Source organism: Salmo salar, chromosome ssa13, assembly GCF_905237065.1.
Source record: "Salmo salar chromosome ssa13, Ssal_v3.1, whole genome shotgun sequence".
NCBI classification, from domain to species: Eukaryota; Metazoa; Chordata; class Actinopteri; order Salmoniformes; family Salmonidae; genus Salmo; species Salmo salar.
Window position 1 is genome coordinate 43,635,786 of NC_059454.1, and position 27,944 is coordinate 43,663,729.

The 27,944-nt window shown below is 45.0% G+C and overlaps 1 protein-coding gene across 2 annotated transcripts; it reads left to right on the forward strand.

Moving 5' to 3' along the window:
• Positions 1 to 2,323: 2,323 nt before the first annotated feature.
• On the forward strand, positions 2,324 to 27,773 carry LOC106567011 (voltage-dependent L-type calcium channel subunit beta-4-like). 2 transcript variants are annotated; one of them, XM_045693303.1, is made up of 14 exons: positions 2,324 to 2,972; positions 8,081 to 8,200; positions 8,859 to 8,981; positions 9,263 to 9,384; positions 11,369 to 11,418; positions 11,760 to 11,779; positions 12,485 to 12,565; positions 20,839 to 20,897; positions 21,058 to 21,158; positions 21,343 to 21,494; positions 21,766 to 21,861; positions 23,518 to 23,688; positions 23,902 to 23,963; positions 24,308 to 27,773. In XM_045693303.1, exons 1-13 carry the CDS (start codon positions 2,934 to 2,936, stop codon positions 23,929 to 23,931), a joined length of 1,164 nt encoding a protein of 387 aa, XP_045549259.1. In that variant the 5' UTR covers positions 2,324 to 2,933; the 3' UTR covers positions 23,932 to 23,963; positions 24,308 to 27,773. The 2 variants fall into 2 exon arrangements, with proteins under 2 accessions (XP_045549259.1, XP_013991254.1); XM_014135779.2 differs by having other exon boundaries at positions 24,311 to 27,773.
• The last annotated feature ends 171 nt before the right edge of the window (positions 27,774 to 27,944 follow it).

Genomic DNA, 27,944 nt, shown 5'->3' on the forward strand with positions numbered 1-27,944 from the left:
CCTATGGAAAAATAGAGTTTACTGAACTAAAGTTTCTTTGAAAAAGTAGTTAAATACATCCAAACTAGTTCATGAAAAATCATCAGATCTAAATCTGAAATATCATAGACTACAAACTGCAAGAACAGATCATTCTGGAGTCAGATGTTAACAAAATAAACACACAAACTATGTTTAAACTTAGAATAAGGCAGGTCTGATGCCGAAAAAGAAAGACAGTTATTGCTTGCTGTGTGTGCTTGAATGCATCTGTTAGTGTGTGTGCGTGTGTACATTTCCCACTATAGGATATCTCTCTCTACTAGCCTGTATAGAGAGAGACATATGATGGATATGGAGTAGAGATGACTCCTTGATGCTGACTCACCCCCTGCATCTCTGTAGCTCCATGCATCACCTCTCTGACAGCAGCACTGAGCAGCACTGAGCGGCCACACCCTTCCCTGCCCTGCCCTGCTCTCTGCCTCTGTTGTAGAATGGGCTACACAAGCCCGTTCTACCCTCCTTTCTCTGTCTCTGTCTCCATCTGAGGACTGCTATTGTAGCCCCTCCTCTCTCTCTTTGTCTCTCTGTCTTAGGAATGCTTGTTAGTCACTCTGACAGACACAACCCTACCATATCCTGTCTGTCTTAGTCAGCCTTCCCTGGTCTGCTCGCTCTGTCTCTGCTAGCTAGCCAGTCTAACATAACCCTGCCCTTCTCGCTGTCTCTTTCTCGATTCGTCTTTCCTCGATTTCTCATGTCATCGCTCCTCGCTTCTTTCTCAAAAGCCATTGGAGGAGAAGGTCCAAGGAGAAGGAGGCGAAGGGAGAGGACGCAAGGGATCGAGGAAAAGACTAATTGAGAACGAGCTATTGTCTCAGCACTGCTACTGAACTATGGAAGCTATAGAGGTAGGACCAGGCAGTCGCTCTACTCAAATTGTAAACACAGCACTTTGCCGATGAAGGATGGCAAACCACACAGATAATTGACAAAGTTATAAGGCAGACGTATTAAGTTATGGACTATATAGTCTTCGTAACTCTCCCTCTATTGGTTGTTACTATAGTATCATTATTATTGCTGAGTTCAGTTACATAACAGCTAGATCTCTTTGTTAACTTTCTTTATGGAGGTGGCTGATGACTACAGTGATGATGGGCCAATCAGACATGACACCCTATTCCTTAGATAGTGCATCTTATTTCATATAGTACATTACAGTACGGTATAGAAGGTATGCACTTTTCATGAGGAATAGGGTGCTGTGTCAGTCACAGCCAGTGTTTTTCCCCATGATTACCGACCACTCTCTGCTACAGGCCCACGGTGTTGGTTAGTTTGTGAAATGTATCCTTCATGATCACAGTTATCATGTAGAGAGGTTATCGTAGAGAGGTATCACATAGGGAGATAATCGTAGAGCGTTATAACATAGAGAGTTTATCATAGCGAGGTTATAACATAGAGAGTTATCACATAGGGAGGTTATCATAGAGAGGTTATAACATAGAGAGGTTATCATAGAGAGTTATCACATAGAGAGGTTATCATAGAGCGTTATCGCACAGAGAGTTTATCATAGAGGTTATAACATAGAGAGGTTATCATAGAGCGTTATAACATAGAGAGGTTATCATAGAGCATTATCACACAGAGAGGTTATCATAGAGCGTTATCGCACAGAGAGTTTATCATAGTGAGGTTATAACATAGAGAGTTATCACATAGGGAGGTTATCATAGAGAGGTTATAACATAGAGAGGTTATCATAGAGCGTTATCACATAGAGAGGTTATCATAGAGAGTTATCACATAGAGAGATTATCATAGAGCATTATCACACAGAGAGGTTATCATAAAGCATTCTCACACAGAGAGGTTATCATAGAGCGTTATCACATAGAGAGGTTATCATAGAGCGTTATCACATAGAGAGATTATCATAGAGCATTATCACACAGAGAGGTTATCATAAAGCATTCTCACACAGAGAGGTTATCATAGAGCGTTATCACATAGAGAGTTTATCCTAGCGAGGTTATAACATAGAGAGTTATCACATAGGGAGGTTATCATAGAGAGGTTATAACATAGAGAGGTTATCATAGAGCGTTATCATAGAGCGTTATCACACAGAGAGGTTATCATATATAGTTATCACATAGAGAGGTGTCATAGAGAGTTATCACATAGAGAGGTTATCACATATAGAGGCTATCACATAGTGAGATTATCATATGGTGAGGTTATCATAGAGCGTTATCACATAGCGAGGTTATCATAGCGTTATCACAGAGATCATATAGAGGGGGATGTGTTGTAAACAGTGGGAATATGTGTAATGTAAAAGGGAGGGGTTCTAAATACAGTTACAAGCAGGAGAAAATAAATATAGTCTCCTTCCTGCAGAGGACAGGGCTGTATTTTACCTGCCAGGAGAAATGAGGTCCGTGTGTTCTACAGACTAGAGAGAAGGGAGAAGGGGTACACTACAGTACAGTGGATAAGCAGTGTCATGGTAACTGGAGGGGTGTGTAGAAGAAGAAGAATCGAGAGAAGAGGAAAGAAAGGAACAAGGTCTTGCATAAAGGAACAAAAAAAGAAGGAAGGAAAAGAAGGGAGAAAGAAAGTGTTTGAAGCTTGGGAGAGAGATACTAGAGCAGAACCAACCCGGCCAGTGAGAGGGCGTATACGGCACACTAAGCACCAGTACTGCAGTTAGGGCATACATTTTGTATAGGAAATGGCTGTTGAGGCATTCAGCCCAGCCAAGGCAGGCAGGCAGGCAGTGCACTAACGTCAGAATGGAGCACTTAGGCCGAGCCTGAGCGCACTGCCTCTCTCTCTCCCTGTAACTAACGACGGGCTTGGAGGCTGGGGGAGAAGAGGAGGGGAGGGGTCTGCATGTGTGAGATGGAGAGGAAGAGAGAGAAGGCAGCGGTAGAAGCATGTCCGACTCGAGCGCTACAGGACTCATCGGTAATAAGGTATTGTGTTGCTCTCTGTTGCTTTCTCGATCTCTCTCTCTCTCTCTCTCTCTCTCTCTCTCTCTCTCTCTCTCTCTCTCTCTCTCTCTCTCTCTCTCTCTCTCTCTCTCTCTCTCTCTGCAGCGTTAGGCCATCTGTCTGTCTTTCCATCTGCTCTCTGTTTCCACAATCTGGTACCTCTCTTCTAATCTAATGCTCTAATGCTCTTCTCCTCCTCACTCTCCTCCTACCTCTCCTCTCCTCTCCTCTCCTCTCCTCTCCTCTCCTCTCCTCTCCTCTCCTCTCCTCTCCTCTCCTCTCCTCTCCTCTCCTCTCCTCTCCTCTCCTCTCCTCTCCTCTCCTCTCCTCTCCTCTCCTCTCCTCTCCTCTCCTCTGGTACCACTCCCTATCTCCTCTCTTCCGTGCTCTACCCCTCCTCATGTTTTCAACGTGCTCTACCTACCTCAGTAGAAAGCCTGTTCTTGTTCACTCACTCTGTCAGCATTATCCCCACTCTTCCTCTGCCTTTCCCCTTCCTTGTCAGGTATACAGGAACACGTCTTCCCATCTCCCCTCTCTGGACTTTCTCTGCTCCACTTTGTACTTTGCATGTTGCTGTTGCTATCTTGTGTGAGACATTTGTGCTGAATCCTGAGTTTTGAAATTATAAAAGGGGATCAATTCAGTTAAAAGATATAGAATGGTATAACAAGTATGACATGTCATAAGAGATTTTATATAAAACAAATTCAAACTACAACGTGTTATCTCAATCAACATAAACACGGGTTGACAAAAACAGAATCTGAGCGGTTGAATGGAAATTGTCCATGAGACTGTCTGAACTGTTATTGGGGGGAAAGTGGTATTATTAGTATCTATACAGGACTCCTGAGTGGCGCAGCAGTCACAGGCACTGTATCTCAGTGCTAGAGGCCTCACTACAGACACCCTGGTTCAAATCCAGGCTGTATCATAACTGGCTGTGATTGAGAGTCCCATAGGGTGGTGCACAATTGGGTTTGGCTGGTGTAGGCCGTTATTGTAAGTAAGAATTTGTTCTTAACTGACTTGCCTAGTTAAATAAGTTAAATACTGAGAGATGCTGACTCAACTGACTGCTGTGTGTGGGGTGCCACCACCTGGACAGACTATGTTGTTACGACCTCATGTATTATTCGCTGTTGCTGTGTGAAATAGAAGATGCTTTATTATTTTCTTGTCAGAGAGGAATAAGTGAAATGTGTGTGTCTGTGAGAGGGCGGTAGCTACTGTCGGCAATGTGCAAGGGTAGCAACCCTACCCCTGCACATTGACTGGGTTCTGGTATGTATATAGCCAAGTTATTGTTACTCATTATTTCTCTCTCTCTCTCTCTCTCTCTCTCTCTCTCTCGTCTCTCTCTCTCTCTGTCTCTCGCTCCCTTTGTCTCTCTCTCTCTCTCGCTCACTCTCTCTCTCTCTCTCGCTACACCACATATGTTGCAGCCACGCCAACTGAATGTCATCCCCTTCTAGGATCTTGTGTCTCTTCTAGTATCACATGACTGTATTGATCTGATCTCAGTGTTGTGTGGTTGGCAGTGACTTCTTAGGAGGATCTTTTAAAGCCCTGGTAGGAGATATGGTGGATGTTGCTGTGATTGTTGTTATAGGCGATACAGTAGCCTTCAGAATAACAAGCTGGCTCATCGTTTGAAAATGATAGAATTCAACTGGTGTCTGACAATAAGGAGTTCTTGGCAAAAGCGAACAACGGGTTTGGTATTGCTCAGATTCACAGACCAGGGAAGTGGAAATTGGACTAATCTAAGAGATATTCTAAGATTCTATACTCTAGCTATGGTGTGAGACTGTGAGACCAGGACAGTGTCAGAGAGAGAAAGGGCCTTTATATCCATCGAGTCTATCCCTCTTCCGCTCTACCCCTCTCCCCTCCTTTTCCCTGCTCTTCCCGACCCTCTTTCCTCTCTCCTCCCGTCTCTCACACTTTACTCTGAGGATGCACGGGGTGGAACTTGACAGAATCCGGCCGGTGATCCAACTTGCTGCTACTGGAAAGAGAGCAATGGCGTGTATTCATGGGATGCCAAGGGAATTGACCATGTTTCATAATTTTCCTTCAATTTGCAAGAGGCTGAATGTATCTCACGGGAGAAAGCATCCGAGCGAGCAAAACAGCGCCCCTCTGTCTCTCTATGTGTAGGACACCAATCTGATGTTGTCTGGTCCAAATGAGTATGACATTGTTGCCGCCTATAGCATTGAAGGTGAACGAAGCCAGCGAGCATCTGGCCACCCCATCTGGCCATTCAGTGTTGAGCTCAACCATGAATGGTCCTGGAATACCCCCAAAAAATTGTCAAGGGAAGCCAGCTTGGATTTGGCGTCACTCCTATGAAATCCCATTGATAGCATACGTCATTGACAGAAAAACTTGATTTGTGTTGTTTACCTGAGTGGGCTAGCTTAGCCAGCTAGCTAAAATTGTCCCTTTCCTAAATTAGCCATGGATGGAGATAGGGACTTGTACTTGTGGTTTTACATAATTCTCCGTACTAGCCAATGATTATAACGGCGATTCTGATCCAACCATTAATTCCTACATTTTTGTGCCCCTGTCCTGATAGGATGGAAGTTGAATATGTAGCTCGATGTAGAAGGCTAAAGTTAACTAGCTAATGTTGCCCATGAATGGAAGTTAGGCTAGCGAGCAAGCATTTTAGCCAGGTAGCCAAGGACAACAAAAACTAAAAGTGTGTACTGTATGACAGAGTGATAGACCGTTTCGTCAACATGAACGAGAGAAGGATGGCATTGGCGTTTCTCTACAAGTAGGGTGAGTCAACATTTTTGTTCTACTTGCACGAACACGCACACGCACACTCACACACACACACACACTCACAGTCACACACATACAGAAATCAGAACCATGGACAGCCACATCATATTTAGCTTATGTTGATTGGACTAAATTGTCACTGTATTAGAAGAAGCAGAGGTGATTTCATGATGTTGACATGTTAAAGATGAAATGGTGCTGGAATAGTGGAAGCAGCTCCTGTTTTCTTTGCGACTTGCGGTAACTCTCTGTGGTTCTAAATCAATAGCTGTTTAGCGGTCCGAAAATGTCGGAAACATTAACTTGCTTGACCGTGCTGTAGGTCATGAAACTGTCTGTTACTATACATGCAATATGCTTTGTGGACTTCACTGGACAGAGGTTGCTATCCGGTTTTGTGATTAAATTTTTTTTTTTAAAAGGTGTGGTTGAATTTATTCTGCCACTGTGTCTTCTTATTGTCTCGTCCTTTAGGTCCATGTATCACGGTCACAGGGCATATGAATTAACAGGTTACAGTGCAAAGAAAGCAATTATCACCACACATAGGTTGTAATATGGCATTGGTTGCCCCCCCCCCCAGATAGCATAAGAACATGGCGGTTGGGGTTACACCTGCATGCAGAAAGGCATCTAATGTGAAACACATGCAACCGTTTACTGTATTAGCCACTCCCATCCTCAGCACCGCTAATCATTATTATAAGGCATTATAAAGGCTCATAGATGCTTATAACAAGTTGTAGAGCGTTAGCATAGATGATATGTTAAAACACACACAATATATTTTTCAGGGTATTATGTATTAGTCTCATCCTCAGCACTACTAACCAAACGAAACTAGGGTCTTTTCTTGTTAATTCTGCTTTGTTTCTTCCTGCGGTCGAAGTATCTTTAGACGCCAGCCCCTCTCGGCACGCTTTGATATATAAATGATATCCACACTGCGCTCTGGATCGCGCTAAATCCAGCCTGGTGCCCAAATGATTTTGGGACGAGGGGATGGGGAGGAGACAGGTGAAAGAAAGAAAGAAAGAAAGAAAAAGATCAAGCCCGATAATGTTTTGGGATGGGGGAGAGAGAGGGGAAGAAGGGGAGCAGGGGGTGGAGAAAGACAAGTAAAAAAAAAGAGAAAAAAAAGAGAAAAGCTGTGCTCTGGATCGAGCCTGCAGAAATGACTTGGGAGGGAGGGAGGAAGAGGGAGGGGTGGAGAAAAAAGAGAGAGAGACAGGTGAAAAAAGAGAAGGCTGCCTGCTGCTGTGCAGTTGTTATTGAGCTATATTTGGAGCTGTATTTGGAAGTGGTGTGTGTGGGTGTTTATGTGTATCAGCCTGGCATGTGAGGAGTCAGTCTTCCTCTGGTGTGTGTGGGGCCAGCTGGGACTGAAAGGAGACGGGGATTGGAAAGTGGTCACGGTGAGTGTAGAGCATGTTGGCTTTAGGACTGACCGAGGAGAGGGAGATGTATTTTTACCCATGACAGGTTTGTCTGACAGTGAGCTGATACGATGAGGCAATTAGTGTCTTGGACTGCTCTTCCTTTAACCAGGTTTCTTTCCGAAAGTGTTGAGATATTTTAATAACTTGATACCTACCCTGGTTATGCTCTTCGTGTCTCCAAAGTTATGGCTGTGATTGTGTGGTGACTTACTGATGGTGGGCGATATGAACTTCAGAATACTGTTTAGATTAGAAGATACACGTATGTTCAGAATAGTGTGTACTCCTTTGTGGCTGAATGTGGTTGCAGCATCTATTGCAGCACAATCGACGGTAGACGTACTGTATATAATACAAGGTTTCCTATCATTCACTTCAGTAAATAAACATTGGAACGCTATCATATGTACTGCATGTTGTTGCAGTGCTTGCCTCACACACATGCTCCCCAGAGAGGACTGCTTTGGAAAGCAGGAACTGAAGAGGAACTGGAACTGCCATTCCCAGCTAGGCAGGTCACATGGGTGCAGGGCCAGGCCAGACAGGTACCTGCAGCAGGTAAAGGGACAGAACGTGCTCCTCTCAGGTACTGGAGCAGGGAGTCCACATAAAGCCATCTGATCTGACATAATGGGTGACACTGAGAGCTTGGATTTGAATGATAGAAACATTATCAGCAATACAGTCGAAGTAAGTTTACAGGAAATGGGCTCCTGTGTGGTGTTATGTTTCTCCCCTTCCTGTAGGCTGACTCTCTCGTTCTTCCTCTCTCCGTCTCTCTGTTTCTATGTCTCTCTGTCTCTGTCTTCTCTCTCTCTCTTTCTGTCTCTCCCTCCCTCTCTCTAGGGTTCAGCTGATTCCTACACTAGTAGACCCTCGGATTCCGACGTGTCCCTGGAGGACGACCCCGAGGCGTCTCGGCTTGAAGCCGAGCGCCAGGCCCAACTGCAGCTGGAGAGAGCTAAGGTAGGGAACTTCTCCTCCACCCGCTAGTCAGAGAACCAAGGTAGGCAACCTCTCCTCCACCTGCTAGTCAGAGAGCCAAGATAAGCAACCTCTCCTCCACCCGCTAGTCAGAGAGCCAAGATAAGCAACCTCTCCTCCACCCGCTAGTCAGAGAGCCAAGATAAGCAACCTCTCCTCCACCCACTAGTCAGAGAGCCAAGATAAGCAACCTCTCCTCCACCCGCTAGTCAGAGAGCCAAGATAAGCAACCTCTCCTCCACCCGCTAGTCATAGAGCCAAGATTAGTAGAGTTAGTAAGCAGAGTCAGGAGTTTAGTTAGTGACTTAGCTTGAAGCCAAACGTCAGGCCCAACTGAGCTATGGTAAGAGTTCAACTTTAGTCAGTAGAGTTTATATAGGAGTTTATTCAGGCCCAACTGCAGCTGGAGAGAGCTAAGGGGAGTGACCCTCCTTCAAGCTCCCTTCTCCAATGCAACTATTCCTCTGACTGTAAATGTGAATGTGTTCTCAGGCAACTAAGGGTCGAATACAAAAAATGAAGCAGAGTTATTCAGGTCCAGAGAGCCAAGGAGAGATCCCCATAGGATGGAATATCGTCCGGTAACAGAATCCTTTCATAAACACTTCATATATGTTGTGTCTCTCTCTGTCCTCCCCAGGCGAAAACGGTAGCATTTGCAGTGAAGACCAACGTGAGTTACTGTGGGGCTCTAGATGGGGACTGTCCTGTCCAAGGTGCTGCTATCAACTTTGAAACCAAAGACTTTCTACATATAAAAGAGGTGAGTGGAGTTCCGTATGCATCATCATCAACAATCCCTGTCACCATATCACGATCACATATATTATCTCCACTCGAATTACATTTCGCTTAACCAGTGGCTATCGTAACATAGTCCTTACACGTTGACAATATGGAAGACCATGACTTTGACAGGCATCTCTTTCACTTCAGTTACTAAGACATTAGCCACATTGACCACTGCTGCCATATTGTTGGAACAGCATTGACAGCAGTTTCATTTTGACTTGACTGACGTCCATTTTGTCTCTTTGTCTGCAGAAATACAGCAATGACTGGTGGATCGGTCGGCTGGTGAAGGAGGGGGCGGACATCACCTTCATCCCCAGCCCGGTGAAACTGGAGGCCATGCGGATCAAACAGGAACAAAAACAGGCACAGAGGTCAGGGTTCATCCTCTCTCATACATCCCCATGCTACATTCAAAATCTCTTTCTCAGTAGTCTTTCCTTGATTTCTTCTGTCCTCTTCTACCATCCTCTCTCTGCCTCCTCAAAACGTCAGCAAGGAATTCCTTGCATGTCAGACGGAAGCACAGTTGGCAGCTTTGGCTAAAAGCGTCTGCTTACTGCCATATATTTATTATACACTGCTCAAAAAAATTAAGGGAACACTTAAACAACACATCCTAGATCTGAATGAAAGAAATAATCTTATTAAATACTTTTTTCTTTACATAGTTGAATGTGCTGACAACAAAATCACACAAAAATAATCAATGGAAATCCAATTTATCAACCCATGGAGGTCTGGATTTACATTTACATTTACATTTTAGTCATTTAGCAGACGCTCTTATCCAGAGCGACTTACAGTAGTGAATGCATACATTTCATACAATTTCTTAATTTTTTTTGCTGGAGTCATACTCAAAATTAAAGTGGAAAACCACACTACAGGCTGATCCAACTTTGATGTAATGTCCTTAAAACAAGTCAAAATGAGGCTCAGTAGTGTGTGTGGCCTCCACGTGCCTGTATGACCTCCCTACAATGCCTGGGCATGCTCCTGATGAGGTGGCGGATGGTCTCCTGAGGGATCTCCTCCCAGACCTGGACTAAAGCATCCGCCAACTCCTGGACAGTCTGTGGTGCAACGTGGCGTTGGTGGATGGAGCGAGACATGATGTCCCAGATGTGCTCAATTGGATTCAGGTCTGGGGAACGGGCGGGCCAGTCCGTAGCATCAATGCCTTCCTCTTGCAGGAACTGCTGACACACTCAAGCCACATGAGGTCTAGCATTGTCTTGCATTAGGAGGAACCCAGGGCCAACCGCACCAGCATATGGTCTCACAAGGGGTCTGAGGATCTCATCTCGGTATCTAATGGCAGTCAGGCTACCTCTGGAGAGCACATGGAGGGCTGTGCGGCCCCCCAAAGAAATGCCACCCCACACCATGACAGACCCACCTCCAAACCGGTCATGCTGGAGGATGTTGCAGGCAGCAGAACGTTCTCCACGGCATCTCCAGACTCTGTCACGTCTGTCACGTGCTCAGTGTGAACCTGCTTTCATCTGTGAAGAGCACAGGGCGCCTGTAGCGAATTTGCCAATCTTGGTGTTCTCTGGCAAATGCCAAACGTCCTGCACGGTGTTGGGCTGTAAGCACAACCCCCACCTGTGGACGTTGGGCCCTCATACCACCCTCATGGAGTCTGTTTCTGACCGTTTGAGCAGACACATGCACATTTGTGGCCTGCTGGAGGTCATTTTGCAGGGCTCTGGCAGTGCTTCTCCTGCTCCTCCTTGCACAAAGGCGGAGGTAGCGGTCCTGCTGCTGGGTTGTTGCCCTCCTACGACCTCCTCCACATCTCCTGATGTACTGGCCTGTCTCCTGGTAGCATCTCCATGCTCTGGACACTACGCTGACAGACACAGCAAACCTTCTTGCCACAGCTCGCATTGATGTGCCATCCTGGATGAGCTGCACTACCTGAGCCACTTGTGTGGGTTGTAGACTCCGTCTCATGCTACCACTAGAGTGAAAGCACCGCCAGCATTCAAAAGTGACCAAAACATCAGCAGGGAAGCATAGGAACTGAGAAGTGGTCTGTGGTCACCACCTGCTGAACCACTCCTTTATTGGGGGTGTCTTGTTTATTGTCTATAATTTCCACCTGTTGTCTATTCCATTTGCACAACAGCATGTGAAATTTATTGTCAATCAGTGTTGCTTCCTAAGTGGACAGTTGGATTTCACAGAAGTGTGATTGACTTGGAGTTACATTGTGTTGTTTAAGTGTTCCCTTTATTTTTTTGAGCAGTGTATTATGTTAAGCAAGGAGAGGATTCAAGGAAAGATAACATGCTTGTATAGTCCTTGAATCCTCAACTTGTTCTCACGCACCATGTTGTTGTCCTACAGGAAAGCAGCGAACACATCGTCCAGCTGGAGGTCCACACCACCATCTGCAGGTGATTGACCTCACGCTTCTTTCTCGTACCTGATTTATGTAAAGTGATGGCAAAGAAAAATGTCCATCATGGATGGACAATACAATTCTATACTACGCTATGTAGCAAAGCCTGTTTATTCATTAGAATCAACCATGTGCACAGTATCCCGAGTTGAATTAAGTCAATTCAGGAAGAATGCCTGAAATTCAGATTCCAACAGTGTTGCTGCTTTTTACTGGATGAATGGGTGTCAAAGGGAGCCACAGGATATCCTCTTTTCAGACGCTATTCCATCTGCTCCCCATAAATAGACATGCGTCTTCGCTTTAATGCTAAATCTGTTTTCTTGTTTTTACAAGCCAAACAGAAGCAAAAGCAGGTATGTTGGTCATGCAGGTTATTCTACTGTGTGTCAGATCTAGGAATAAAAATGGTACACCCTGTATATAGCCTCCTTATTGTTATTTTATTCTGTAACTTTTTTTGCTACTTCTTTTTTGTTGTTGTTGCTTTAGTTTATTTAGTAAATATTTTCGGAACACTTATTTTCCTTAAAACTGCATTGTTGGTTAAGGGCTTGTATGTAAGTATTTCATGATAAGGTTGTATTCGGCGCGTGTGACAAATACAATTTGATTGATTGATTTCTTGATGTGTAAAATACTCTACTCCACAGTCTCTTGTTCTTATTTAATTACACTTTGGTAGATCCTATTCTCAATGACTGGGGGGGGGGTTTATGCTTAGCCTTGTAATTACCAGACTGATTATCGCTCCGTGTAGAACAATTTCGGGAATTTTCAATACATTTCCTGATTTTCCCCAAATCCCGGTTGGAGGCTCCCGGAATAACAAGGGAATGGGCAGACAACCAGGGAATTTATTAAAAGTTCCCTGAATTTTGCAACCCTAAGCGAAACAGAATGTAAGCTTGCGAAACTTCCGGATGGTTGTATGAGGTTAGGTTATGCTTGGGCCCAGAGTTTTCCCTGACCACATGATCTGACCAGGAAAAACTCAGGGCTCTATTATGGTCTTTAAAGTATAAGTTGTTCCAAGCCCAATGTGTGTGTCTCCTGTGCAGACAGAGCATCTCCCACCCTATGATGTTGTTCCCTCCATGAGGCCGGTGGTGTTGGTGGGGCCCTCCCTGAAAGGCTATGAGGTGAGAAGCTGGTCGATAGACACACATGCAAGTACGCACGCACACACACCCTCACAGAGACACACAAGTACGCACGCACACACACCCTCACAGAAACACACAAGTACGCACGCACACACACCCTCACAGAGACACACAAGTACGCACGCACACACACCCTCACAGAGACACGCAAGTACGCACGCACACACACCCTCACAAAGACACACAAGTATGCACGCACACACACCCTCACAGAGACACGCAAGTACGCACACACACACACCCTCACAGAGACATGCAAGTACGCACGCACACACACCCTCACAGAGACACACAAGTATGCACGCACACACACACTTCCATTCCATTAGCTATTAGGCCAACTCCATAAACTTATTATGATCAAATTACACTACATGATGATACAGTAACTATATGAATCATGTGCTGCCCACTCACAATCACATAGAAAATCAACAAGTAGTCTATGTCTTATACTGTACATGCCCCATACAGAATACAATAGATGTGTAGAGATATAAGGGATATAAGATGATACCGCATGCCATTTGTCTGTAATGAGCTTGACTTAGCTTGCGCCTAACAAACAAGTCTGCACAACTATAAGGCATATAATTAGATGAAATCTCTCTCTGCTTTAACATTTTCACTCTGCCTCTCTCTGCCTCCCTCTCTCTCCCTCTCTCTCTCTCCCCCTCTCTCTCTCACCCCCTCTCTCTCTCTCTCTCTCCCTCTCTCTCTCTCCCCCTCTCTCTCTCACCCCCTCTCTCTCTCTCTCTCTCTCTCTCTCTCTCTCTCTCTCTCCTGTGTGACTGCGGAGGCTGAGAGCCAAGCCGTTTGTTTTGTGTGTCTGTGAAATATTTATGCTTTTCTCTGGTGATGTGCTTTGGGGATGCTCCGGAGGCATACGTCAGCCTTCTCTCTCTCCTTCTCCATCCCTCCCTCTCTCTGTCTTTCTCTCCCTTTCTCTTCGTCTCTCTCTTCCTCTCTCATTCTCGCTCTCTTTGTCTTTCTCTGCCTTTCTCTCTCTCCCTTTCTCCTTCTCTCCCTCTCTCCTCTCCCTCTCCAAGACAGCAGGGAAGTTGCAGCGGTAGGAGTTCTTGGTTTTATCCCCTATTTCACAAGGCATCTTTTTATTTTTATTTTTTATAGACGGCCACGCCTCGCCTCTCACTCACACACACACACACACACACACACACACACACACACACACACACACACACACACACACACACACACACACACACACAGGCTGGGCCAGGCAAAGGTTTCTCTGTCTGCTCCTCCACAGAGATTACCGCTCTCTAAGCTCCATTGCCACAGTCAGACTAACATTGTCTTCAATGAGATGGAAAGAAAGGAACACTCAGACCCATGTTGTCTACTTCCTATAGTTACACAAACAGACCACACACGTAGATCTGTCCTTATTTAATAAAGGATATAGAGATTTTGGTTCCTTGACTTTCTAAGTATTTCAGAGAGGGAGGGTGGGAGGGAGAAGGGGAGGCCGAGAGAGAGATTTTTTGGTGAACAATGGCCAAATCAGATATAAAGTGACATTCAGTTGACCATCTCCATATTTATTTATTATCGCCATCAAAATGCTAGATCCAACAAGAACATCAAGGGGTTAGAAATCCAGTGTCAATGTTTGCCGATGCTCTTTCCGCAAGTAAGTCCGCAATCTAGATCCCTGCACAGTCTCAATGAAGATTTTGATCACTTTTCTAGTCTCTCTGGACTAAAACCTAATTATGACAAGTGTATCATATTACGTATTGCTAGTTTACCAATACAACGAGAAGATGGTGAAGTAGACATGCTTGGTATTCATACAGTATCTCAAAAAAATCTAAACTAACTTACCACAACCAATTTCAATTGAAAGTTTGCAATTAACTCATTGGTCTTATCACAGTTTGCTTGAATGTTTGCATCATGCAGGCCTATGCAACTGCAGGCCTTATAAAAAATGTCTTCACATCTGTCATCGCTTTTATGTTGATTGATTGATTCCAGTTAATCATTTTGGATTGAAAACATATAGGCAGCCTAGCCAGCTCAATTTTGAATATAAACCAAATTTGATCACATTCATATTTTCTCCTGATACATAAATGGACTATGAATATATAACGTTACCAATTAGTTACCCTGAACAAATGGACAGCGCACATAGGCTGTATGCATCTGTTCTTATTAGTAACCTACAGTTGATCAGACTGAAAAATGGTCTAGTTTTCATCCCATGCAGCATGTCAGATCTCTAATATTTAGGTGTAGGCTAGGCTGCTGCAACATTTATATCATTCGTTTTTGCTTGTGTCTGTTCGGAGCGATTATGTGTTTTCATCTTTGCTAAATAAATACCGGAGGAAAGTGGAAAGCCTACTTGAGCGCAAGCGAAACGGATGATGCGACGGAAACTATCAAATCAGTCGAAAGTTTGATATGTTCTGCAAGTATAGCATTGTTACGTGCAATTAACTCTGCAAGCTCATTGTAGTTTCCCTTGTTGGCGGAACTGTCCCTCTCGTAGTGTCCTCTAAAAGAACATTCTTGCATGCCCAAAAACGCAGTGGTGTTGATGAGCCGCTTGAGAACATCTCGTTGTGTCGCGCAGTTTGAATACGCAGACCTTTGTCATGATCGATGCAGCTTTTTCCCAGAAGCTTGAACCTGATGTGGGCATTTATATTTACATTTACATTTAAGTCATTTAGCAGACGCTCTTATCCAGAGCGACTTACAAATTGGTGCATTCACCTTATATCCAGTGGAACAACCACTTTACAATAGTGCATCTAAATCTTTTAAGGGGGGGGTTAGAAGGATTACTTTATCCTATCCCAGGTATTCCTTGAAGAGGTGGGGTTTCAGGTGTCTCCGGAAGGTGGTGATTGACTCCGCTGTCCTGGCGTCGTGAGGGAGCTTGTTCCACCATTGGGGTGCCAGAGCAGCGAACAGTTTTGACTGGGCTGAGCGGGAACTGTGCTTCCTCAGAGGTAGGGAGGCGAGCAGGCCAGAGGTGGATGAACGGAGTGCCCTTGTTTGGGTGTAGGGCCTGATCAGAGCCTGAAGGTACGGAGGTGCCGTTCCCCTCACAGCTCCGTAGGCAAGCACCATGGTCTTGTAGCGGATGCGAGCTTCGACTGGAAGCCAGTGGAGAGAGCGGAGGAGCGGGGTGACGTGAGAGAACTTGGGAAGGTTGAACACCAGACGGGCTGCGGCGTTCTGGATGAGTTGTAGGGGTTTAATGGCACAGGCAGGGAGCCCAGCCAACAGCGAGTTGCAATAATCCAGACGGGAGATGACAAGTGCCTGGATTAGGACCTGCGCCGCTTCCTGTGTGAGGCAGGGTCGTACTCTGCGAATGTTGTAGAGCATGAACCTACAGGATCGGGTCACCGCCTTGATGTTGGTGGAGAACGACAGGGTGTTGTCCAGGGTCATGCCAAGGCTCTTAGCACTCTGGGAGGAGGACACAAGGGAGTTGTCAACCGTGATGGCGAGATCATGGAACGGGCAGTCCTTCCCCGGGAGGAAGAGCAGCTCCGTCTTGCCGAGGTTCAGCTTGAGGTGGTGATCCGTCATCCACACTGATATGTCTGCCAGACATGCAGAGATGCGATTCGCCACCTGGTTGTCAGAAGGGGGAAAGGAGAAGATTAATTGTGTGTCATCTGCATAGCAATGATATGAGAGACCATGTGAGGATATGACAGAGCCAAGTGACTTGGTGTATAGCGAGAATAGGAGTGGGCCAAGAACAGAGCCCTGGGGGACACCAGTGGTGAGAGCACGTGGTGCGGAGACAGATTCTCGCCACGCCACCTGGTAGGAGCGACCTGTCAGGTAGGACGCAATCCAAGCGTGGGCGGCGCCGGAGATGCCCAGCTCGGAGAGGGTGGAGAGGAGGATCTGATGGTTCACGGTATCAAAGGCAGCAGATAGGTCTAGAAGAATGAGAGCAGAGGAGAGAGAGTTAGCTTTAGCAGTGCGGAGAGCCTCCGTGACACAGAGAAGAGCAGTCTCAGTTGAATGCCCAGTCTTGAAACCTGACTGATTAGGATCAAGAAGGTCATTCTGAGAGAGATAGCAAGAGAGCTGGCCAAGGACGGCGCGTTCAAGAGTTTTAGAGAGAAAGGAAAGAAGGGATACTGGTCTGTAGTTGTTGACATCGGAGGGATCGAGTGTAGGTTTTTTCAGAAGGGGTGCAACTCTCGCTCTCTTGAAGACGGAAGGGACGTAGCCAGCGGTCAAGGATGAGTTGATGAGCGAGGTGAGGTAGGGGAGAAGGTCTCCGGAAATGGTCTGGAGAAGAGAGGAGGGGATAGGGTCAAGTGGGCAGGTTGTTGGGCGGCCGGCCGTCACAAGACGCGAGGTTTCATCTGGAGAGAGAGGGGAGAAAGAGGTCAAAGCACAGGGTAGGGCAGTGTGAGCAGGACCAGCAGTGTCGTTTGACTTAGCAAACGAGGATCGGATGTCGTCAACCTTCTTTTCAAAATGGTTGACGAAGTCATCCGCAGAGAGGGAGGAGGGGGGGGGGAAGGAGGATTCAGGAGGGAGGAGAAGGTAGCAAAGAGCTTCCAAGGGTTAGAGGCAGATGCTTGGAGTTTAGAGTGGTAGAAAGTGGCTTTAGCAGCAGAGACAGAAGAGGAAAATGTAGAGAGGAGGGAGTGAAAGGATGCCAGGTCCGCAGGGAGGCGAGTATTCCTCCATTTCCGCTCGGCTGCCCGGAGCCCTGTTCTGTGAGCTCGCAGTGAGTCGTCGAGCCACGGAGCAGGAGGGGAGGACCGAGCCGGCCTGGAGGATAGGGGACAGAGGAAATCAAAGGATGCAGAGAGGGAGGAGAGGAGGGTTGAGGAGGCAGAATCAGGAGATAGGTTGGAGAAGGTTTGAGCAGAGGGAAGAGATGATAGGATGGAAGAGGAGAGAGTAGCGGGAGAGAGAGAGCGAAGGTTGGGACGGCGCAATACCATCCGAGTAGGGGCAGAGTGAGAAGTGTTGGATGAGAGCGAGAGGGAAAAGGATACAAGGTAGTGGTCGGAGACTTGGAGGGGAGTTGCAATGAGATTAGTGGAAGAACAGCATCTAGTAAAGATGAGGTCAAGCGTATTGCCTGCCTTGTGAGTAGGGGGGGAAGGTGAGAGGGTGAGGTCGAAAGAGGAGAGGAGTGGAAAGAAGGAGGCAGAGAGGAATGAGTCGAAGGTAGACGTGGGGAGGTTACTGTGAGAGGTGAGCCATCCTCAGGAAAGGAACTTATCAAGGCATCAAGCTCATTGATGAACTCTCCAAGGGAACCTGGAGGGCGATAAATGATAAGGATGTTAAGCTTGAAAGGGCTGGTAACTGTGACAGCATGGAATTCAAATGAGGAGATAGACAGATGGGTCAGGGGAGAAAGAGAGAATGTCCACTTGGGAGAGATGAGGATTCCAGTGCCACCACCCCGCTGGCTCGATGCTCTAGGGGTATGCGAGAACACGTAGTCAGACGAGGAGAGAGCAGTAGGAGTAGCAGTGTTATCTGTGGTAATCCATGTTTCCGTCAGCGCCAGGAAGTCTAGGGACTGGAGGGTAGCATAGGCTGAGATGAACTCAGCCTTGTTGGCCGCAGACCGGCAGTTCCAGAGGCTGCCGGAGACCTGGAACTCCACGTGGGTCGTGCGCGCTGGGACCACCAGGTTAGAGTGGCAGCGGCCACGCGGTGTGGAGCGTTTGTATGGCCTGTGCAGAGGAGAGAGAACAGGGATAGACAGACACATAGTAGACAAGCTACAGAAGAGGCTACGCTAATGCAAAGGAGATTGGAATGACAAGTGGACTACACGTCTCGAATGTTCAGGAAGTTAAGCTTACGTTGCAAAAATCTTATTGACTAAAATGATACAGTACTGCTGGCTGGTGGAGTAGGCTAGCTAGCAGTGGCTGCGTTGTTGACTTTGAACGTGTAGCTGGCTAGGTAACCTCGGTAGTTTCAGTACTACACCTTGTCATGATACAAAGCAACTTTGTAGCTAGCTAGCTAACATAACACTAATCAAGACGTTCCTTGTAGTGTATTTAGTTTCAACAATGCTGCTCGTCGGTAATAGTTGGCTGGGTTAGGAAAAATGGCGTCGCGGGGGACGGAAATAGCTGGCTAGCTAACCTCGATGGCTGGCTAGCTAACAATTATCAAGCTGCCTGCTGAACGATCTATGTTATTTGGGTCACTGTACCCACCTTTTGACCAAGGCTCAGATTTTCCAAAGAGCGGACAAGGCCAGCAATACAGGCGGCTTGATGATAGGCTCCCTGTTAACCAGCGATATACTTTTGATACCAGTTGGTATTGAACGCCCTCACCTTTTCATCCTTCTTCATGAAACTTATCTCAGGCAGAGGTCGACCCTCACTTTTAAATCGCACCGTGTACCCCAGAGAATGAAAGAGGTTCTTCAACAAAAAGACCACAACGTTTTCGTCAGCGTTGGCCATTCTACCATTCTGGCGGAGAAAACTGCACACTCGCCCTGGTAACGTTAGCTAGCTAGCTACTGAAGTTAGCAAGTCACATTTAAATAAATTGCACTAACTGGACACAAAAATAAAGTTCTAAAACCAAGAAAACAATTTATAATATACTTCCTCCGTGTCCTGTAATTGAAAAAACTAATTTGAATTGAATAATATAAAAAAATTGTAAACTAATCACTTTTCACTCTTAATCCCTATCCAACAATGTCACCAAGCTTCTCAACACATAGAACCCCCATAATGCTCTGTGGCATAATCCCAATACAACTCGCTAGGTTCATTCTCTAATCCTAATTCTATGATTGGATGGACATGTCAGTTTATACTGCAACATTTTTGATTTGGTTGGAGGACGTCCTCCGGAAGTGCTCATAATTACCATGAATGAAGTCAATGTAGCCAAAGGAGGACTGAAGCTAGCTGTCCTCCGGCTACACAATGGTGCTACACCAGACAGTACTGTTGAAGTTACTGTAGACCTTCACTGCAAAACAGTGTATTTTAAACAGTTATTTGGTGACATATGAATATGTTTAATACACCTTTATCTAAAATGATAACTTTTTTAATGTTTTACTATTTTTATGAAATTTCACTGAGGAGGATGTCCTCCTCTGAGGAGCCTCCACTGATGCCAATATAAGGGGCATACAACAATCTCAGCTCTGTAGATTTTTCTGCAAAGAGTATTGGTATTGCTCCTATGTAGCTTGTTTCTGGTCACAGAAAAAATCACAACATTCACTTAAAATTAACCTTACAAATAGCAGTGTTGGGCAATTTAGAAATCCATATTCAATCAATCAATAATATAATAATACTCGTAGGAAAAGTTTTCATCTTGAGCTCACAATCAGTGGATACTATGCGATTAGATAGGTTCAAAATTCATGTAATACATCACAGCACAATTGAAAAATATATGGCATATGGAAACCAAACGAGGGTGGTCTATGGTGATAGGTGGGATGGGCTGAGAGTGGCTGAGGGGTGGGATTAAAGAGCTTATGTTTGATAATGTATTATTGTTATGTGACTGCTGTATAGAAAAGTACCATGTAGGTAAAATGTATGTAGATGTGGCAAAGAATATATATGTGTCCTCCTGAAGAGGGGGGGATGGTGGATGGCTTAATAAGTATCCAGTTGACCAATCATATGGTTCACTGCAGCTCAGCGGTCAGTGGGGGGTGGTAAGTGCGTTGTTGTGATCGGGAGGGTGGTGTGTTCAGGAAGTGTCTATGCACTCAGTATTTGAAGGCCTGTGTCTGTGATGTCACCGATAACGTGCTCTGGACAGCAGTGTGTAGGAAGCTTCTGTCCAGGGAGCATGTTGTGAGGAACAATAGTTCTGACTAGATAGTATACAGTTTACGTCAAAATTGACCAGAATGGACTTTTCGTAGCAGGTTAGGAGAACTTACGCAGCAGGTTAGGATAATTAACGTAGCAGGCTAGGAGAATTTAGAAAGTCTAAGCCCTTGGGGGGGAGGGGGAGGGGTGGGGGTTCTAAGCTGACGTGGAATTGTTTTAAGATGGCCATAGCATGGATCATTTAGCTATTTGATTTTGAATGTTAGCTAAATTGTCAGAGGCGGGTCTCATAATTGTTATACCACCAAAATGTCACGAATAAGGAAACTAACATGACGTCCATTGTAAAACCTCTATGACTCTGGCCATGACCATTCAGGGGTCCGTGCTCTCTCCTAACCAATCATCATCCTCCCCTCTGTGTTCCAGGTAACGGACATGATGCAGAAGGCCCTGTTTGACTTCCTGAAACACAGGTTTGATGGGAGGTGGGTACAGCCAGAATCCCTACGGAATAAGTTGTCAAATTGCTTTGTGAAAATACTCGCTGATTTTGAATGCAGTGTACCCGCTTGTGTGGCAGGAATTGCATTCTTAAATAGTCCAATTAAATGTAATCTATCCATCTAAATGTATCTATCTTTTCAGAATCTCTATCACGCGGGTGACTGCTGATCTGTCATTAGCCAAAAGGTCTGTTCTGAACAAGAAGGCCATCATGGAGAGGTCCAACACACGCTCCAGTCTAGGTGAGTGGAGGATGACTTCTGCATCCCTCATGAACTTTAATTACTAACATTTTGGAGCTTTCGAATATCACTCAGGACCGACGTCCCACTTCCTCTTCTCTCTTCTCTGTACTTACTGTGCCATCTGTGGTTCTGTTGGTCTGTGCCACCTGACTGTAATTCTCTCTGTGTGTTGGGGTGGTAGCTGAGGTCCAGAGTGAGATTGAGAGAATCTTTGAGCTGGCTAAGACCCTACAGCTCGTAGTTCTGGATGCAGACACCATCAACCATCCAACACAACTCCTCAAAACATCCCTGGCTCCTATCATCGTTTATGTTAAGGTGTCCTCTCCAAAGGTAAGGACTGATCCACTACCTGCATACGGTCAGTCAGTCAGCAAAAGAGCCAGCGAGACAATCAGCCAGCCCGCCCGCCAAACCAGTCAGCTAGCCAGCTAGTCAGCCAGACTGTCAGCCAATAAGCCAGTCAGCCAGTTAGTCAGCCAGCCAGACAGCTAGTCAGCCAGTCAACCAGTCAGCCAGCCAGCCAGCTAGTCAGCTAAACAGTCAGCCAGTCAGCCAGCCAGTAAGCCAGTCAGTCAGTTAATATTTTTCTCCCCTCTCCCAGGTTCTTCAGAGGCTCATCAAATCTCGGGGGAAATCTCAAAGTAAACACCTCAACGTACAGATGATGGCAGGAGACAAACTAGCACAGTGTCCACCCGTATGTAATGAAAATAATACGTATACATTTATTTCCATTATACAACAATCACAAAACTGTCTTTCCACTCTAATGGAATGTGTGCACTCACCAGTTAGGGGTGTTAGCATCATTCCCTTGAGGCTTATCATTTAGATAAAGTGTTCATTTGAGTTGGGTTTTTGACGTTGCCATCTACAGTGCATTCAGAAAGTATTCAGACCTCTTTTTCCACATTTTGTTACGTTACAGCCTTATTCTAAAATGGATTAAATAAATGTTTTTCTTCATCAATCTACACACAATATCCCATATTGACAAACCGGAAACAGGTTTTAGAGATATTTGCAAATGTATAAAAAATAACAAACAGAAATACCTTATTGACATAAGTATTCAGACCCTTTGCTATGAGACTTAAAATTGAGCTCAGGTGCATCCTGTTTCCAATGATCATCCTTGAAATGTTTCTACAACTTGATTGGAGTCCACCTTTGGTAAATTCAATTGATTAGACATGATTTGGAAAGGCACACCCCTATCTATATAAGGTCCCACAGTTGACAGTGCATGTCAGAGCAAAAACCAAGCCTCTAGGTTGAAGGAATTGTCCGTAGAGCTCCGAGACAGGATTGTGTCGAGGCACAGATCTGGGGAAAGGTACCAAAACATTTCTGCACCATTGAAGGTCCCCAAGAACACAGTGGCCTCCATCATTCTTAAATGAAAGAAGTTTGGAACCACCAAGACACTTCCTAAAGCTGGCCGCCCAGCCAAACTGAGCAATTGGGAGAGAAGGGCCTTGGTCAAAGAGGTGACCAAGAACCCAATGGTCACTCTAACAGAGGACAACCATCTCTGCAGCACTCCACCAATCAGGCCTTCATGGTAAAGTGGCCAGATGGAAGCCATTCCTCAGTAAAAGGCACATGACAGCTCGCTATGAGTGCCAAAAGGCACCTAAAGGACTCTCAGACCATGAGAAACAAGATTCTCTGGTCTGATGAAACCAAGACTGAACTCTTTGGCATGAATGCCAAGCGTTACGTCTGGAGTAAACCTGGCACCATCCCTACGGTGAAGCATGGTGGTGGCAGCATCATGCTGTGGGGATGTTTTTCAGCGGCAGGGACTGGGAGACGAGTCAGAATTTAGGGAAAGATGAATGGAGCTAAGTACAGAGAGATTCTTGATGAAAACCTGATCCAGAGAGCTCAGAACCTCAGATTGGGGCGAAGGTTCACTTCCAAAAGGACAACAACCCTAAGCACACAGCCAAGACAACACAGTAGTAGCTTTGAGACAAGTCTATGAATGTCCTTGAGTGGCCCAGCCAGAGCGTGGACTTGAACCTGTTTGAACATCTCTGGAGAGACCTGAAAATAGCTGTGCAGCGACGCTCCCCATCCAAACTGACAGAGCTTGAGAGGATCCTCAGAGAAGAATGGGAGAAACTCCCCAAATACAGGTGTGGCAAGCTTGTAGCGTCATACCCAAGAAGACTCAAGGCTGTAATCACTGCCAAAGGTGCTTCAACAAAGTACTGAGTAAAGGGTCTGAATTGATGAGGAAAAATAACTATTTAATCAATTTTAGAATAAGGCTGTAACGTAACAAAATGTGGAAAAAGTAGAGCGGTCTGAATACTTTCCGAATGCACTGTATCTCATCTCTCAGGAGATGTTTGATGTGATCCTGGATGAGAACCAGCTGGAGGATGCATGTGAACACCTGGCAGAGTACCTGGACATCTACTGGCGCGCCACTCACCTGCCCTGTTCCACCCCCCTCAACCCCCTATTGGACCAGAGCGTGGTCACCCCGCCCTCTGCTAACTCCAGCCAACAGGCGAGCTCCTCTCAGCATGATGTTTGATAACCAATGCATGTCTTTTTGCAATTGTGCTGTGCATTAATTTATTAATGCGGTTCCTGAAATTGTGCAGCGCGACTGAAAAAATGAAATATGACCTTGTATGCCACCAAATAATCTGGCCCTGAATCTATGGTCATTTTGCTGCTTGCTATTCTCTCATTCATCCTTGATTTTCTGTGTTTCCAGTTCTCAGAGACTCAAGAGTTAATAGAATGATCACTACCCAGCTACCACAGACTCAGACCTGGGTGAGTAGGACCCCCTCAGCAGTCCCTATCCCTCCCTACACTCTTAGAAAAATAATTGTTCTCTAGAACCTAAAAGGGTTCTTTGGCTGTCCCCATAGGAGAACCATTTGAATAACCCTTTTGGTTCCAGGTAGAAGCATTTTGGTTCCAGGTAGAACCCTTTTGGGATCCATGTAGAACCCTTTCCACAGAGGGTTCTACATGGAACCAAAAAGGGTTCTAACCTGGAACCAAAAAAGTGTATACCTGGAACCAAAAAGATAGCCGAAGAACCCTTTTTTCAAAGAGTGTACCATTTTTCTTTATTCTGCTCTACTCTATTTTATTCTGTTTTATTCTATAAGAAGCAGCCACTGCTGTGGTTCAGAGGTAAGGGGTCAGAAGTCCGAGGTCACTGGGGGTCACGGGGGGACCAGGGGTCGGCAGCCTTCATTCCTGTCTGGATAGGCACCATCTCCACAGGCCTGCCCCTCTCAATCCTGGAGAGATAAAAGGAGGTGGATGACAGGGGGACAGGGCAGCTTGCATCTGAGAGAGACGGCAGGAGAAGGAGGTTGAGGTTGAGGAGCAGTAAGAGGAGCATGACGAGGAGGAGGAAGAGGAGTCCCCCCGATAAAGATGGACCCCCACCCCCACGCTGCCCCCTGCTGGAGAGTCCTCCCAGAGTCCCCTGACTGATCCCAAAGCCACATGATGCTTCTCAGGGCCACTCACTGCAACAGTACGCAACAGGAACACAAACCAGAGCAGCGACCGGACCGCCAGCTTGACCCAGACCAAACCCTCTCGCCCCTTACATCCCCAAACCTCACTCTTCGCCCCCACCCTAACTCACCGCTATTAGCACTCAAAACCACTTAGCGATAGCACCCAAACAGTTATGTAAAACCCAAACTTTCACCACTGAACCAGCCCATGTGTTTCCACTAAGGGCAGGCCTTTCCAGACACAGATGGGTTGGTCCAGGTCTGACAGTTCACATTCTGAAACAACAAGTGTAATCTAATGCTTAATAATGCTTAGACTGTTGCATAGTGTGGCATAGGTCTCTTCCTAAAATCACTGTCCAATCAGAATTTATGAATGTGCTTAGAGTACAGTACAGTAGGGTAGAGTACAGTAGCCCCCACAATCAACAACTCCTCTCTTTAAAGCTCTAAGGTTTCTTAAGCTTTCTAAAGATGTACTGAGGAACATGGCAATGAATGACAATGACATATCTCCCATATTACACACCATTTCTGGATGGCTTCCGCCACCGCCGTTTTCTATGAGTCGCGATTTAAAGATTGGACCAAATCGTTTGCTGTAATTAGGGCACACTGGCCAGTAGCATAGTGCACCACCGTTGTTCCGATGTGTTCAGGCACCTAGTCAGTACCGTATGTAATGACCAGAACCGTTCTCTTCCTTTATTGCTTACGTTCTCTTGCTTGATAGCTTGTTTTTTTCATGGCCTGTTTGGTATTGTGTTCCCGTAACAGACTGGTATTGTAGGCCTCATATAGTGACACAGAGGAATAAAGTATGCATGAATCAAAGCACATCAAAGCACATTATCAAAGCACAAACTTGCACATTGCCATCTACAGCTCTTGTGTATCTTTATCATGTTTCAACAGAATGTATCAGCAGAAGGTCAGAGTAGCTTAGCCATTAAATTCACCAATCAGATCGCAGGCGGGGACCCAGATAGGAGGAGTCAGACCACACACGTTTGCTTGTCATTTTTTATTTATTTTTATTTATTTTTATGACCAAAAACATAATCTGTACTTGAGGAGATACATTAACCATTTGTATGTTCAAAACGTTTAGACGACACAGAAAAACTCTCCCTAAAACCAATTCCAGTTTCTCCTGAATGTATTATTGCATGCCTTATCACTGTACAGCCCACATTACAGGACTTGACTGTATCTCTCATCCCACTGTTCAAGCTGTCAGGCTCCAACCTGCTCTCTCCTCAAACACTACATTACACTCAACATATATAAGCAGTTGATTAGCACTTCTGATAACAAGTTCACTTTAAGTTCTGATAAAAAAAAAAGTTTAGTTAAAGTCCCAGCGCTTCAATGATGAGTAGCCTATAAAGACTATGCTTCCACAATAATTCAGTTCTCATCTACCTATCCACCTATTCCAATGTTATCAAAGCTTGTCCGTAACACGTCCTGTTTTTCTTTCGTTGGGAGCGAGGGACCTCTAGTGTTGGGCTTGTGACATGACACCTGAAGTAGCACGTTACTGAACGTCATGCAACGTAATACCATCGCCCAAATGTCAACTCATGTATCTGAATAAAATAGATATATTCACTAGTGATAGCGCTCTGCTTGAGGACAAGGAGAATGATGATATATTGCCAATATGTAGATCAAAAACTATTTTTATGAGCTTCCAACCCTTACAGGAGCTACATGTACGTTTTCGCATTGTAGTAATACATACCTGAAGCTTTCCCAAGCAAACAAGACCTTAAATCACAGAGCAGGATGCATCTCACTATAGAAAAACACTCACATGCCATTAATTGATAATTATTGCTATATCATTACAAAACTGTATATGAATTACATGAATTACTACCACAGTTATTTAATCAAATGTATGTGCATGATATATCATATTTATTTTAGTAGAAGGACATATTTATTTTACAAGTAGAAGGGATTTCCAGGATCATAGTCAGTCACTGGAGCTTTTCACATCTCATTCTGAAGAGAAAATTAACTGATGACTTGCATAGCCAATTAACTACGTTATGTATGCACTCTAACGTCACTTACTTGTATTGTATAATTCATATTCATTCTCAGTTCTTCCTCAGTAATAACAAGGTGCACAAAATCTATAAACTGTTGACAGAAAATCATCTGGAAAATGTACTGTAGGTCTACTTGATCATGTCTTCAAAGCCTCATAAGCATGTATTTATACATAAATTGTGTATTTTCTCCCTTTTTAGTATGAAACGCGGAATCTGTCCAAAATGGCACCATTTTCCCTTTTTACCATTTTCCCTATATAGTACAATATATAGGGAATAAGATGCCGTTTCAGATGCAACTACAGTAGTTATTTGGAACCATCTTGAGTATTGCCTCTATTGGTTGACCCCTAACCTAACATGTTACAATTTTGAGAAATTGTGTAAAGGCTGGTTTATACTTATGGTTATGTCTGTAGACCACTAGATGGCGACCTCAGACAGTCAGTCGTTAGACCTACTGTACCGCAACCTTGAGACTTGAGAACTACAAAACATGCACACCAACCAAGCACAGTTCCAAGCACACTGAAACAACAATCAGTATCAATCCCACTTGCAAATATGACATTTTTCATGCAAGTAATTTATATAAATAATAATATAAGTAAAATTGATGGATATCCAAAAGCACATGTTTTTCACAATTATCAATGTCTATTGTTTTGCTTTAGTTTTTCCAGACATACCTAAATTCTGTACGCAATACAAAGTCTTCTAGCATTGACAAGACAGTAGCTGAGACTATCAAGACTCCTCTTCTGTTAAGATGGGGTAAGAATTGCACTATTTTCATTTCATGTCTGCTTTATATTTATAATGCTATAAATGCACTAAATGTAACTCTGCTGTACCCACCACCTACAATACTGAGTATGATGCCTGGTGTGACAACCCATGTCTATGACTTCAGAAAAGTCAACAAATGAAATGTCCTACTACTGTACCTAATTATGTACAGAATGCATCTGTTTTCAATAGCACATTATGAAAAATAAGAAACTAAATAAATAAACTGAACGTTTTATTGATGCTTACAAACGGTGTGGTTATTTTATTTCTGAAAACGACAAGAAACCACAGTAGTTATTTGGAACCATTTTGAGCTGCTACCGAGTGGCTATAGTGGCTAACGCCCTTGTCCCGAATCTAGCACCAGTTAGCCTCGAGCCAGGCGCATCTCCCGGCTAGCAAATGAAATTACTCCA

Bases quoted from the DNA above. Each gene is read 5' to 3' on its own strand.
- LOC106567011 (XM_045693303.1), top strand. From the start codon at position 2,934: ATGTCCGACTCGAGCGCTACAGGACTCATCGGTAATAAG. The intron at 8,201-8,858 runs GTAGGGAACTTC...TGTCCTCCCCAG, and splicing joins TGCAGCTGGAGAGAGCTAAG to GCGAAAACGGTAGCATTTGC. The intron at 21,862-23,517 runs GTATGTAATGAA...CTCATCTCTCAG, and splicing joins AACTAGCACAGTGTCCACCC to GAGATGTTTGATGTGATCCT.